The sequence below is a fragment of the Oenanthe melanoleuca genome, chromosome 14 (genome assembly GCF_029582105.1).
Source record: "Oenanthe melanoleuca isolate GR-GAL-2019-014 chromosome 14, OMel1.0, whole genome shotgun sequence".
Taxonomy (NCBI): Eukaryota; Metazoa; Chordata; class Aves; order Passeriformes; family Muscicapidae; genus Oenanthe; species Oenanthe melanoleuca.
Window position 1 is genome coordinate 5,516,047 of NC_079348.1, and position 13,129 is coordinate 5,529,175.

Consider the following 13,129-nt stretch of genomic DNA (forward strand, 5'->3'; position numbering starts at 1 on the left):
GCCCTTCAGACACCCTCAGGGATGTTTCTAGCATTTAATTCTAGGTGTTGTGGAGAGTCAGCAGCTCTGATTTTTTGTTGTGGGGTTTTTTTTTAAGGGAAATTAAGGCTGGTTCATTGCTAATGAAATTGCTTTGAAATGCTCTGATCTCATGGCTGAGCCTGCTTTGAGCAGGAGTTTGGACCAGAGACCTCCTAAAGCCCCTTTAAACCTAGATCCTTCTATCACCCCATGCTGTAGGGCTTTCCCATAAAGCCCAGGTGCTGTGCTGTTTTGCCAAGGTTTGAAAACAAGAAAATGTTTTCTTCCTTTTAGTATTTTTTCTCTGTTAAACATTTATCAGAATAGCTGGTCCCTGGATGGGCATTGCTTACTCTTGCATTCTCTTAATACATCATTTTTCAGGAAGAGAAGTATTTTTATGTATGACTTTCTTTATTCCTATGGATCTTTAAAAAAAAAACAAGAAAATGTTTAAAGTGCCATTCAGTTCTGGAAGAGGATTATAAAAATGTCATTACATGGTTCCATATTTTCTATTTCTGTCATTCCACTGGGGTGAAGTGCAGTTCCATTTTATTTTTATCACTAAAAGCAACAGCTGTGGGTTTGGTACATGTGTGGAGTAGATCAAATGAAAAAAAGAAGGTAATGTTTTATGTTTTATTTATTTATTTATTTACTCGAGTAGTGCCGCATGCTTTAATTTAACTAAAATTTCATCTGCTTCTGCTGGTCATGCCTGATGTCTCTGAGAAGATGGCAATTGTGTGGCTGGCAGTGTAATGAGTTCACCTCTGAGATTTGCTGTGCAGAGGGCTGTTTGATACAGCATCATTCTGACAGTGCCAAGGCTCCATCAGATGCCCATTTTCCGAGAGCGGTCATACATTCTTTTCCTAATTAAGCACTCCTCAGCTCTCCTCCCAGAGTGCATTTTACTGCTGGTTGGAATCCAAGAGCAGAAGACAATTCAGAATATATTGCTTCTACATAACCATGCTCACTGTTCTCTGAGGCAGTTTTTGAATGGAGGGCAGAAAATCACAGAGTAAAGACTGAAAAGAATGTTAAAGCTTGGACTTTGAAACAAAGCTATAAATATGTACTAAACACTTCAGCAGCAGGGCGGTTTCCTAATGCTGAATAGCAAAAGCTGCCCTGTGCAGCCCAGTGCAGCACAGGGAATTGGATTTGCTTGCAGTTCCCCATTGACCACTGAGGAGCTTCTTTTATGGTCCATAAAAGCTGGGCTAGAAGTTGGTTGGGAGAGGCTCATCCTGTGTGCACTGCTGAGGCACCCCAGCTGTTCCAGCTGTGTTGGCTGGCTCTCCATGCACTGGAACTGCCTCTTAATCCTGCATCTCTACTTCCTTTGATGTTCTGTTGCTGATCGCCCGTCTCCTGTTTTTCCTGGAGGAATTAAAGAATCTATCAGACCCACTCTTTCAGAGGAGTCAAGTATCTGATAAGTCACTCAATAATACCTTGAATTGTGACATTTCATTTCAAAGCAGGGCTGCAGGTAGTGCAATGCTGCCAGAGAACATTGCATTTCCTTGCAGCTTTCATCATTATCGTTTGGCTCAGCAGCACAGAGCTGCGAGGAGGAGAGATACACGATACAACAGGAGTGAAATGAAGAAGAAAATATGTGGAAAGGAAACGTCTGAAGTAAAGCTTAAATTAAATTCCAGCTTGTATAGGAATGACAGATCTATAACATTCCCTGTTCTCCTGGATAATTCCCTCGTGCAGAGCATTAACAAACAGGGCATGCACGTTCCCATCGATGAGCACTTACACTTCAGTGCCTGAGTAGCACTAATGTCAGACAAATGTTCAAAGTTACACACTGGAGCAGTCATGGATAATACTGGGTCCCACACAGCCTTGCCTGACAACTCCAAATCTCTCCCCACCTTTTTCCCCCCTCAGGTACCAGCATGTTCCTCCTCCACCTCTGTGCCCGTCAAGAGGAATTTCCAAAGGCACAAATAAGTTTGTTACTGATTTCTGTTCAAACTGATTCAGTTGAAAACCATTGACCTTCAGGTTATTTAATCTCTGAGTGGTCCAGTTTTCAAATCTGAAAAGAGGGAAAGAAGACTCTCTCTTCCTTTGCCTCCCCTTGCTGGAAGTCAGGCTTGGGGAGAAACAACCTGCACTGATAGCACAGCACAGATACATTGGTGCAGCAGGCAGGATGGATCATCTTCCTCAGCATGAAAGAAGAAATAAAACATTTGCAAAGGAAAGCCAGAAAACTAATGAAGAACTTGCTAAAGTGCAGCCAAAGGTTACCTTGCTCATCAATTTTGCACTGATGGTACTTGGGCACAGAAACTAATTGCTAGTCAAGATACTCTATTCATTCATTTGTCTTCCCTCTAAATGTGTTTATTCTCCATGTACATCACTTGATTTGATTTGCATGAGGTAAAACATTTGCGAGTGATGTTTCTATTCTGCAAGAGATAGATTTTAATTTTACACTGACTTTGTTTTTCCCTAGTAGAGTTTCTCAATTGCATATCAGAAACATTTGGTGATGAGCCCCCCGCTTCACTTGCATCCTTGCAAGTCACAGGGTTTGATCCTGAAAGTAATTGCATGTTATGAAACATCCCAGTTCCATTTAGCTTACTTTCATAGTCCTGTAAGCACCACCCTGAAATACATACAGAGGAAAAAAGGCTTGTTCCTAAGGCTGCATAAGCTGAGTTATCACCATGTATCACTCACCTGATGGGAAACTGTGCTGATTCCAGCTCAAAGTATCCTGAGGATTCTGAGGATGTATAAACTATGCAGAATTACCACTATCTGTGCCTGATGACACCCACTGCTCAATATCAGCCCATCTGCAGCCCATGCTAGAGGATCTCTTTGTTGTATGAATGTGACTGCAAAGTATGGTAATGCTGCATTGTTGGAGAATCAAAGCCCTGTACAAGCCTCTGTTATGTCACAACATATAGTAAAATCTTTTAGGCTCTTTTTCTATGCAAAAATATGGGAAGGACAATGTAATACAAAAATAGGCAATTTATTCCTGGCAGCAAGTTCATCTTCTTTCAGTTCCCTTTCATCAGAGAAAGAGCTATTATTGTTCTGTCTTCTTCAAAAGCAGGAGAGGGGAGCTAGCCACTTATCATAAACCCCAGTGGGTTGCCAGGAATACACAGTATTGCCTTTGTCAGCCATCTATCCATGAATTTGGAGACACTTTTTGCTGGAGTATTTATAATTGCTGCTTCTTCCAATTTCTTCCCAATATATCCCATAAAAAGAATTACTGCTAAAATTAAAACCGGTATGACCAATGCAGGGTAAGAAATAAAAATTACCTCCCATTATAAATGTAACTTGATACAGATCCCACATCCCTTGGTTCCAATAGCCCATCTCCAGGGAGAGAAAGCAGAAGGAATGTCAAACTTGAAAACATATTATTCCTTCCTCACTGAAAAGAAGGCTTCTATTTATTTCTCTCTATTGAGATGTCATCCAAGAATCAAGGTTCACTGCTGAGTCTGAGTGCACTTGATACTCAAAGGAGAAATATCGCCCAGAAATGCATTTGGAAATAAATGCCATTGTGTCTGTTTGTCAGTGAAGATATAGCAGGAACATAGGTGTTTTCAGCAAAAGGAAGGCATAACATTCAAACCTCTTTCCCAAGTCATCTCCAGATCTGAGCAGATTGAAATGGGAAATAAATCTGTGCACTCTGGAACTCGGCAACCCTTTAATTCCAAAAATTTCCCTTGTTGCAGACCAGTGAGAGACAAAGAGCCTCAAAACTCAGGGCTGCCTCACACAAATTCTTCCTGCCTTTATAAATTGGAAAGGATTCTTCTGCAAGAGAAACTGCAAAGTCCTGAGCAACAGTTGCCACGTGTGTTAATTTAAACCGTGATGAACTCTGAGGGGCTGAGTGCTTTATCAGCCCTGGCAGATGAGCCCCTGCTCCTGAGCAGCCCCTGCCTGCTGGACCTGAGCAGGGAATCCTTCAGGAAACAGGAGCAGGCCTTTTCAGAAAGTGACAAGAAAACTTGGTTAATCTCCTGTGCCTTTTAGTAATCCTCTCTTCAGTCACAGTCTCTCTAATTACCTGCTGTTGGACCATTTTTCTCAGAAGTCTCTCCAAACTGTGTCTGGTTTATTTTTCTCAGCAAATACTCTGCTTTTAGCTAATTTTATAAAATGCTCTATGTGTTTGCTGAGTGAATTTTTCAGCTGCCCTCTGGCAGTGATGAGCTGACTCAAAACATTAGGGTTTCTGTTTTGAGCATGTATCATGTGCAACTGGCTAATATTTCTCTCCCAGATTGTCACAATGACTTCATGTTCTTTTCTTGCAAATGCACTATTTTAACTGCTTTGTCAGAGTTCCCTCAGGTCACCTTGGTGGCACTGCCATTAACCCTGGGCTTATCTATCAATTACAGATTTTAAAGTGTCCATGCACATATTTTGCTATCACATAAAATAAGTTATGGAAAACTTGCTTCCATGCAACTCTTCAGTATTAGAAAAATGAGGTTTTAAGATACTCTATATTAAAAAACTTCCATATATTTCCTGTTGGGGCTTCAATGACCAAAAGAAAGATAATGATGGAATTACATTTTGTGTGCCTGGTCAAGGTCTGTTCAGTGCTCTGGGTATTATTGTTCTAAACCTCATCCACTTTCTTGGTGCTGACCAGTTCTAGGCTGAGGTCCTCCTCACCCTGAGAAAGGGTTGAAATTAGAATTCTCTGCAATAATTTCCTGGGTGTTAGAAGCAAGGAAAAATAATCCTCTTGAAGGAAAAATAGAAGCAACAATCTCTTTGGGGAATGTGAATATTCATGATGGTGGTACAGGTCTCATTTATCATCCCTTCCACAGGGTATGTGGTAGCAAATGAGAAGGAGACAAAATGTAAGTGCATGCTAAAGTAGAAATTACTACTTATTAATCTCTGTTTTTGCATACTACAATCAGAGAGGTACCCTCCTGTGCTGAAATGTCTTTGTAGCTTTAAATATTTATTTCTGTCCAGGTGTGTTTCTTAGGCACTTGTTCTGTGTGCCTCGAGGGGTTTAAGTCTGTGAGCACCATCTGTTGCTGTTGAGCAGGGACATGTTTGGGTAAAGACAAACCCAATATTTGTGATATTTGTGGATGGGGTGTCCTAGATGGAGGCAGCAGCTCACGCTACTCAATCTCTGTCAGAACAGAAAGTGCCCATTTCCCTCGTGCTGCTGCTGATTGTCCTTGTCAATCTGAGAGAATAATCTACTAAACCCAAATCTGAAGCAAGGTTTTAACTCTGTGCATTTAAAAAAGAGGGGAAAAGGTATGTCTCTCTTCAAAAGTCTTCAGAGTCTTGTGCACTTGGAAAAAGCTTTAAGTCTTTCTTGATTGTGTAGTCTCTGTCTTCAAGTGAGCTGTTAATTGAGCCCTACTAATGTGTAGCACATCAAGAGTAGTAAATACACACTTTTAGAATACCCATAATGTATACCAGGAGTACTCATTTGCTGCCCAGAAAAGCAAATACATGGGGATAATCTGCTGTGAGCTCTCCCTCAGCCATTCCTCCCACACTGCTCCTGTGGCCATCACCTTCCAGGAGGAGCTGGAGCCACAGCCCCTGTCTGAGCTGCTCCCCACAGGGACTGGTGATAAATGAAGTGGGGACTGGGACTTCTGTGAGCCGTGTAGCAACAAGACGTTTCACTCTTCCCTTCAGTAATTACCTTTGCCAGCTTAATCACAAAAACTTTTCCAACCAGCTTGCCTAGGACATAATGATAAATTGTGGTGGAGGTTTAATGTTTATTATAATTTAATGTTTCATTCAAAATTAAGCAGCACACTCCTGTAGTCCCTGGGTAAATGGCCATATCTTACACCCCCACAATTTCCAGTGACAGCCACACTCTGTCTCCCAGGTCAGCTGCCCTCCTGCTTTGTTTCCAAGTCCCCCTCTTCCCTAAACTTGTTTATCGAAAATTTCACAGTGCTGTGATCAAAATCTGCTCCCTTTGGGCCCACACATGCTCCTTGCTGTGCCTGATGTTTGTTTTAGCCCCAAAGTGGCCGTGTCTGAGCTGCCAGTGCACGCCCAGATAGGACTGAGAACAGTCAAGTTCAACTCCTCACCATCAAGGCATCTCAAGCAAGGGATTTAATGAAGTTGAGATCTGAATCACACCCTGAGGTGTCATTCCATGTTTACTACAGAAAGAGCCTGGGGTCACCGTGCTGCTAATTTGGTTCTGCGTTTAAAGTCAAATGAGATGAGACAAGGCTTTGAGTCTCAGGTTTAGCCTTAGGAAATATCAACCCCTCTTGCCTGGAGAGAGGTGGGCAGGGAAGTGCCTTCTGCTTCTGGTGCCTCATTAGCTGTGTGTTTTTCTTGCCACTCTTTGGCTCTTCCAACAATAATTTTTTTTTTGTGGTGCTAACTCCACAGTGTGTATCCATCAGAAGCACGTAAACAAATGCATTCACGGCTCTAACAGAAAATAATAAAACTATTGTCTGGCTCTCCATATGTTCCCCAATCTTCCAGTAGAAACAGAAATCCAGGACATATTTATTGTTCTGGCTTGGAGCCAGAGGCTGTATTTACTTTTGAGAGTGGCTGAGGAGTTGCGGTTTTTAAATAACTCTGAGCCTTCAGTGACAAAATACATCACAAGCAGGAATTAGTGTGTTTTTAATTTAAGAATGTGAGTGCCCTCGTGGCTTTCTGCTCTGGCCTGAGCTCTGGAAGGGTCACCCTCAGCCTTCCTGGGGAGGAGGGCAGATTGAATGGGTAAAAACTGGCCCTCCTTGCTTTTCCTTGCTTTTCCAAAATCCTCATTCTCCTTAGGAGCCAGGATTATAAGGAGCAAAAATCATGCTTAAGTATAATGCTGAAGAGCTTTTATCTCTTAAATCACATCAGCATTTAAGGGTTGCAGCAGAATTTAGTGTTCTCACTTCACCATGCAAGCTCCCACTTTCAGCCAATGGGTACAAATGAAATGTTTTTCCACAAATTTCCTTTATGTGTAGAAATTACACATTTTAATTGAGCTGCTGTTTTGTTTTTGTTTTTGAAATGTTTTATATTGTATTTCCATGGGTTTTCTGCAGGCATTTTCACTACATTTTCTGGTTGGCTGCTTCCAAAAAAATTCTTATTATAGGGAGGAAGGATTCTACCCATGACAGGATAAGCCTGAATCCATGAGTAAATCAAGCTGTTCTGTAGCCTAAGAATACATATGGTAATTTTGATTAGTCGCTCTGTGCGGATAGTGTCAATGTCTTCTGCTTCCTTGAGTATGAAAAATTCCATGTTAAATCATATCTCCCATGTGTTTTACTGTTTATATGTATCACTGCTGTCACATTGAAGGACATCATTGTAAGAAGGGAGAAAAAGTGAGAGAGGAAATTTATTGACCAACTTGCTCAATCAAAACCAGGATGAAAATTGGCGTTTTTCCACATTTAGCGACATGTCCATTAGCTGTTCTAAGCATCAGCCTTGGGACTTTCAGCATAATTTCTATTTCCCCCCAAACAGGATAAAATTGTGAAGAATTCCAAGATGTCTTTCATTTATTTAATTGTACAATAGCTGCCGGTGGTTTTATATCCATCATCGCACGAGGCTGATGTCGCCAGCCTGTACAACTGCAGCTGAGTGAAATGTAGATTAATTTTTCTGTGCTGGTTTATTGGTTTTTTTTCCCCTTTTGCTCCACAGTGAGCTGCCTCACTCCCCCCAGAACCTGGTGGCCACCCTGAACTCCTCCTACAGCCGCAGCGTGGTGCTCTCCTGGGTGCGCCCCTTCGACGGCAACAGCCCCGTGCTCTACTACGTGGTGGAGCTCTCTGAGAACAGTAAGTCAAACCCTTCTCAGCCTCTTGGTGTTCTTAGTTCTTCCCTCAGACTCACATCTCCCCAGAGCTGCTGACAAAATGCTGCTGCAGTTTGCTAAACGAGAGACAGCCTGCCCAAAGGGGTTTTACACTCAGGTGTTCGCACAGGAAGAGTGGAATGACAAAGAAGGCTGAGATGGAGGGATTATTTTACAGGAAAGTCTTAGTTCCACATCTAGTGTTGCCAGCCAGACTTGAAGCACAGCAGTTCATTCCTCAGTAAAACAGCAATGGTCAGTTTGTTCCTTCCCGTGGCATTTTCTCCATTTTCATGGATTTTTTGGTGCATTCAGAGCCCCAGTTTCACCTCAAAGATGCAGAGAGTGATAACTCAAGGAACTGATGGTCTGTCAAAGGAGCAAACTTAGATGTCAAGAGGAACAACTGTCTTGACTCTCTGTGGGCTCATCTATTTTCTCTGCTTTCTCTAGATTATCGTTTTACACCCTTCCTTGAGGTGGGTGGTTGAGGAGGCTTGAGTGCAATCCAAATATCTGATTTCCTGGGTTAAAACCTGGGCACTGGGAATTGCCACTTCCCAGTTTTATCATGCTGTACACAGGTCCTCCATGGCTCTCAGTCTGCAGGGTTATTCAGGGACATTGCTAATGCCTCTCTAGGAGTTGATGGAAAGATGAGGTTATATGGAAATCGGTCACCTTGGCAATACTTTCTAATCTCTATCACCCTAGGAGCTGGAAATCCAAGCTGAACAATTGATTCCTGATGAAAAAATTAAGAGCATCACTTTTTGTGACATGTGGAAATTAGCACTGCATAACTGAATGTGAAACAGTTCTGATTTCTGATTATCTGGGGAGCAGCAGTTTGTTTTGCCACACGGAGAGCTGAGGGGAAACTTGAGCTTCAGATCACATACAAGCCTTTTGCTTTGCAGGCTGGAGTGCATAACTTCTCAGATGTGGAGGTCCCAGAACCGATGATCTTGACAACTCTTAAGAAAAGTGCAGGTTTCTAATGCTAGCACAAATCCAAAGTCATGCCCAGGACTGCTGTCTTTAAAATAGCTCTTTTCAAGCAAAAACTCCTGATCTTTTTGTAACAAATGAGCATGAAAATCCACAATCCTGCACTCATGCTCCTCCTCTACCTTTTTATCACCACCTTCCTTTTATTTTCACTCTTCTCTCCTTGCCTCCCATAACTACAGGCCAGTAACTGCCTGTTTTAGTTCTTTTCTTTCCCTGGTCTTTTGCCCACAGATGTTACCCTTCTGCTTCTCGTTTCCCAGTGGCTTTGTTGATGACAAATTAGTGAAGTCCCAGTCTGGGAACATGATGCAAAGGTCCTAGAGCTGTATTTACACAGAGACAGCACAGAGGTGGCAGAACACATGCACTTGGGTCCTGCAGTGAGCTGCATCGACTGGGACAAGTCCCTGAAAGAAGAGGCAGCTCATTCAGTGCCAGGAGAATCATGGAATTGTTTCAATTGGAAGGGACCTTAACAATCATCTCATTCCATCATCTTTCTTGTGTCGTGGAGGAGTTTGGAAGGTCTTCAAGTCCTTTCTACCAAGGATGCTTTGCAGTTGTATAGGGATGAGGGTAGATGTGCCATCATTTTAGAATTAATTCACTGAAATTGGTCGAAGGCTCAGCCAAAATCAACAGTAGCTCTTTGGAAAGCATGCACACAATCCCTGAGAACACCACAGGGTCCTGTGAACCACGGCTCACTCTGTGATAGATCAAATAATTTTGGCTGATGTCATTGCAATCTGCCACTGAGAGGGTCTCATTGTCCCAAAACACAGGTCTGTGTCCTGCCACAGCTCAAAGCTGCAAAAGCCAAACACAGGCCAGGTTTGTTGTGGACAGAGCATCCTATCTCCCAGATATATCCCAGGTATTGCTGTCCTTTAAATTTTTGTCTCTATTTTCTTTTATGGACAACGTGCAAATGATTGCCCACAGAAGTAGAGCAGAGAAGAATCTGAGCCCTTGGATATTTCACTGCTGCTGTGCTCTCCTGTTCCATACATACAGAATAGTGCAGCAATGTCAGCAGTGACTTTGGTTTGGAACACTGACTGTAATGTCTGCACACTGTCACTGGCTTGTTTTGGTTTCTATTTTCCTGAAGTGTTTGTTTTTCAGGGTTATTTTGATCTCAGCAGTGCATGGTTAATATTTAGCTTCTCCAGACCTCCTGCTCCTCTGGAAACCATCACCTTCCCTTTGTTCCCAGCCATCCCAAGCACTGTTTGTGCACAAAGCTGGCAATTGATGTTGTGTAGGTATAGCTTGGTCTGATATGACTGTGCAGAAACTCTCTTTGCTTTTCAAAGACAATTTCTGTTTGGGTTTTGTGCTGCAGAAGGAGTGACTGTCAGGGAGACAGGGAACACCCTCCATGAGCTCTGTCACTGTCACAGCAGAGCAATGTGCCTCCCACCCCAATCCCCCTTCACTTTCAAATGTGAAACCAGAATTATAGTTTATTTTCCAGTTAGCAAAGCTGTGCAGATTTTGTTCTTAGTTCTGTAGAGTTTGAATGTTTGGAGTTGGAGTGTTTTGGTTACACGTACTGAAACTTAGCCTTGTTTTGTTGGGTTTTTTTGGCTGTTTTGTTTTGGATAACTCTCTCACAGCTTTAGGATCCATGGTAGGGTTTGAAGCACGTACCATAAATGAATACACAACAGTGTCTGTGGCAGAGAAATAGCTGAAGAGCGTTCAAAATAACGAGTATAAATTTCAGGGGTTTAATTACCAGCTGCATTAGAGGGAGGCGTGTCACTCCACCTGGCATGGATTAGAACTCCTTTTCATTAATATCAATTCAGTAAAGAGATACAAAACCCCTATTTTAATTAGAGGGGAAAAAAACAGCGGCAGATCGTGCACATAAATTGCTGGGAATATGAACGATTCTAGCCACCTAATTTTTTAAATTAATGTATTTGGCACAATGCAATAATTCTCAAAATACAAGTATTCACAGTAGACTGTGTCTGTGGGTGACTTGAGACATATGGCCTAAACATTTGGGGGCAAATTTATAATCTAATTTGAAAAACACAGTTCCAAGGAAACACAGTCATTAAGTATTCCTGCCCACACAGAGCCAAGAATGTGAACCTTGATTTGAAATAGGATTTTCAAATAAATAGTACCATGCACTGCTGTCATTTGCACTAATATAATTTTGGATGTTTCATGACCTGTTTAGCCCCATTGCAATTTACCTCAGAATTCCAATGAAGTGTCTTCATGGAGTTAGGAGGGGATATGCTTATTTTATTCCAAAGAGGTTTAGACTGAAGGAATTAATCAAAAAAATATTCTCAATAGTCTTCTAACTGAAGAAATGAATTAAGACTTATAGAATTCTGCTGAGGACAATTAGGATAAAAGCCCATTTTTGTTTTATTGTATTCTGAGATATCTGTGCTGTGTGAGGTAATGATATAACTCAGATTCATCACGTTGTGCCAATGAGGAGATAATAAAAGCTCCTGTGGAAAGCATCTCAACATGCTTAACTTAAACCTATGAATTGTCATCCTGAATTTGGTATGAATAATCAAATAGCAAATATTGAGCTCATTGATAAATCTGTGAAAACCAAAGTAAAACTGCATTGCCATGATTGTGACTCAGCTCTGGATACAATAATTTTAAAAGATTTTTTTTTTCAGGCCACTGGTAGATGTTGAATAGATCCTTCCAAACAAAGGGTGAACCATTTAGCTTTCATTTCATTTGGATTTTTTGCAATATCATATTGCTACAAAGGTTTGAAAGATGAATTCAGTGAATTCCAGCAGTACAGCAAATTCCTATGCTGCCATTTATGCAAAATCCCCTGGAGAAGGAAAGAGATGGAAATGTGTTCCAAACCTGCAAAAATCAGCTTTCTGCAGAAGATCTGATTGGTAGTATCAAATTAGAAATGATTTTTTGGGAAATTACAATTAATGCATGAACTGTAGGGTGGACAGGGAAATAGAGAAGAAATGCCTCTTGGCACATAGCCAGAGTTATTGAGTGCATCACAAGCACATCCAAAAATTCATGACAGAAAAAAAAATGTAATTTCTAAAACCCCAAAATGACATCGTAAACCAGAGAACAGTCTGTGAGATTCGTCATTTCCAATAAATTAACTTGGAGAGGCAATCAGAGTTAATTCAGAATGCCCAATATTTGTAAGACAGCTCAACATGGAAGTTGTTCAGACAGCAGCAATTACAGGGGAAGAGCAGCAGAGCCCAGAGTACGTCCTGGGCAGCTTAAGTTAAATGAAGGATTAGCAGAGTCTGGTCAGTCTAACAGAAGCTTTTTTAATAGTTTGACCTGGCAAGTCTTTTGTCACCATGGAGCTTCTCCAGCCTTCCTGGGACAGGTGAGTGACAGCCATCCCTGGAGGACAGGAGAGGCAGTGTTGAAAATTTTATGGCATGTTTCCCTTGTCAGAATTGCTCTTCACAGTGAAAAGAGCTTCTGCACAGTCCTGGGGTTGGTTGTGTGTATCTAAAGAGGGAGACACTTTTTTTTTTTTTTTTTTGGAGTGTTTTGTTTATTGATTGTCAAAAAAAAAAAAGACTTGACATTTAAATTTTAAAGATACTCTGCACACTCAGTGTATCCAGTGCTCCAGGAATGAGCAAATGCTCCCTGAACCACCCTCCTCTCTGAATCTGAGTGCCCAGGAGATGAATAGGCTTCGTTTATATTAGTTTCCACTTTAATCTCTCTTCCTGCCAGATCTTTTATCTTCCACCAGGAGAGGAAAAAGAATTAATAAAGTATTCTACAGATGCAGCATATAAACAGAGCAAAGCCCCAAGGTGCTGAGGAGATTAATAGGGCCTGTTGTTGAATCAAACTGCTCACTACATTGAGCTGCTTGGGTTAAGCACTCTCAGGTGGTGTTTACACTGGCAGTAAACAAATGAAATGCTCTAGGAAACGGACCACTGCCCAAGTAGCTCATACAAGGGTATTTCACTCCACTCTTGGTGTTTGCTCTTCCCTTTTCCTTGGAAAGTTCCTCCAGGCAATGCACTAAGTCAGCCATACCTTAACTCCAGCTTTCCTTGATTTGTTGCTGTGCACTCTGGCCGTGGCAAGGCTGGTTGGGAAGTCTCAAGGGAAGCCTGTAAAAATTCAGAAGGAACTAGGGTGCAAAAAACTCCTAAGCAACTTTTCTGGCTGGCACAGGTATGC

The 13,129-nt window shown here is 41.7% G+C and overlaps 1 protein-coding gene across 3 annotated transcripts in view; it reads left to right on the forward strand.

Moving 5' to 3' along the window:
• Positions 1-13,129, forward strand: part of SDK1 (sidekick cell adhesion molecule 1) — a 385,780-nt gene that overhangs the window by 252,872 nt on the left and 119,779 nt on the right. For all 3 annotated transcript variants that reach the window (XM_056503413.1, XM_056503412.1, XM_056503414.1), the window contains one exon: positions 7,759-7,895. In XM_056503413.1, the coding sequence (XP_056359388.1) occupies positions 7,759-7,895 (137 nt within the window). The remainder of the gene's footprint in view (positions 1-7,758; positions 7,896-13,129) is intronic.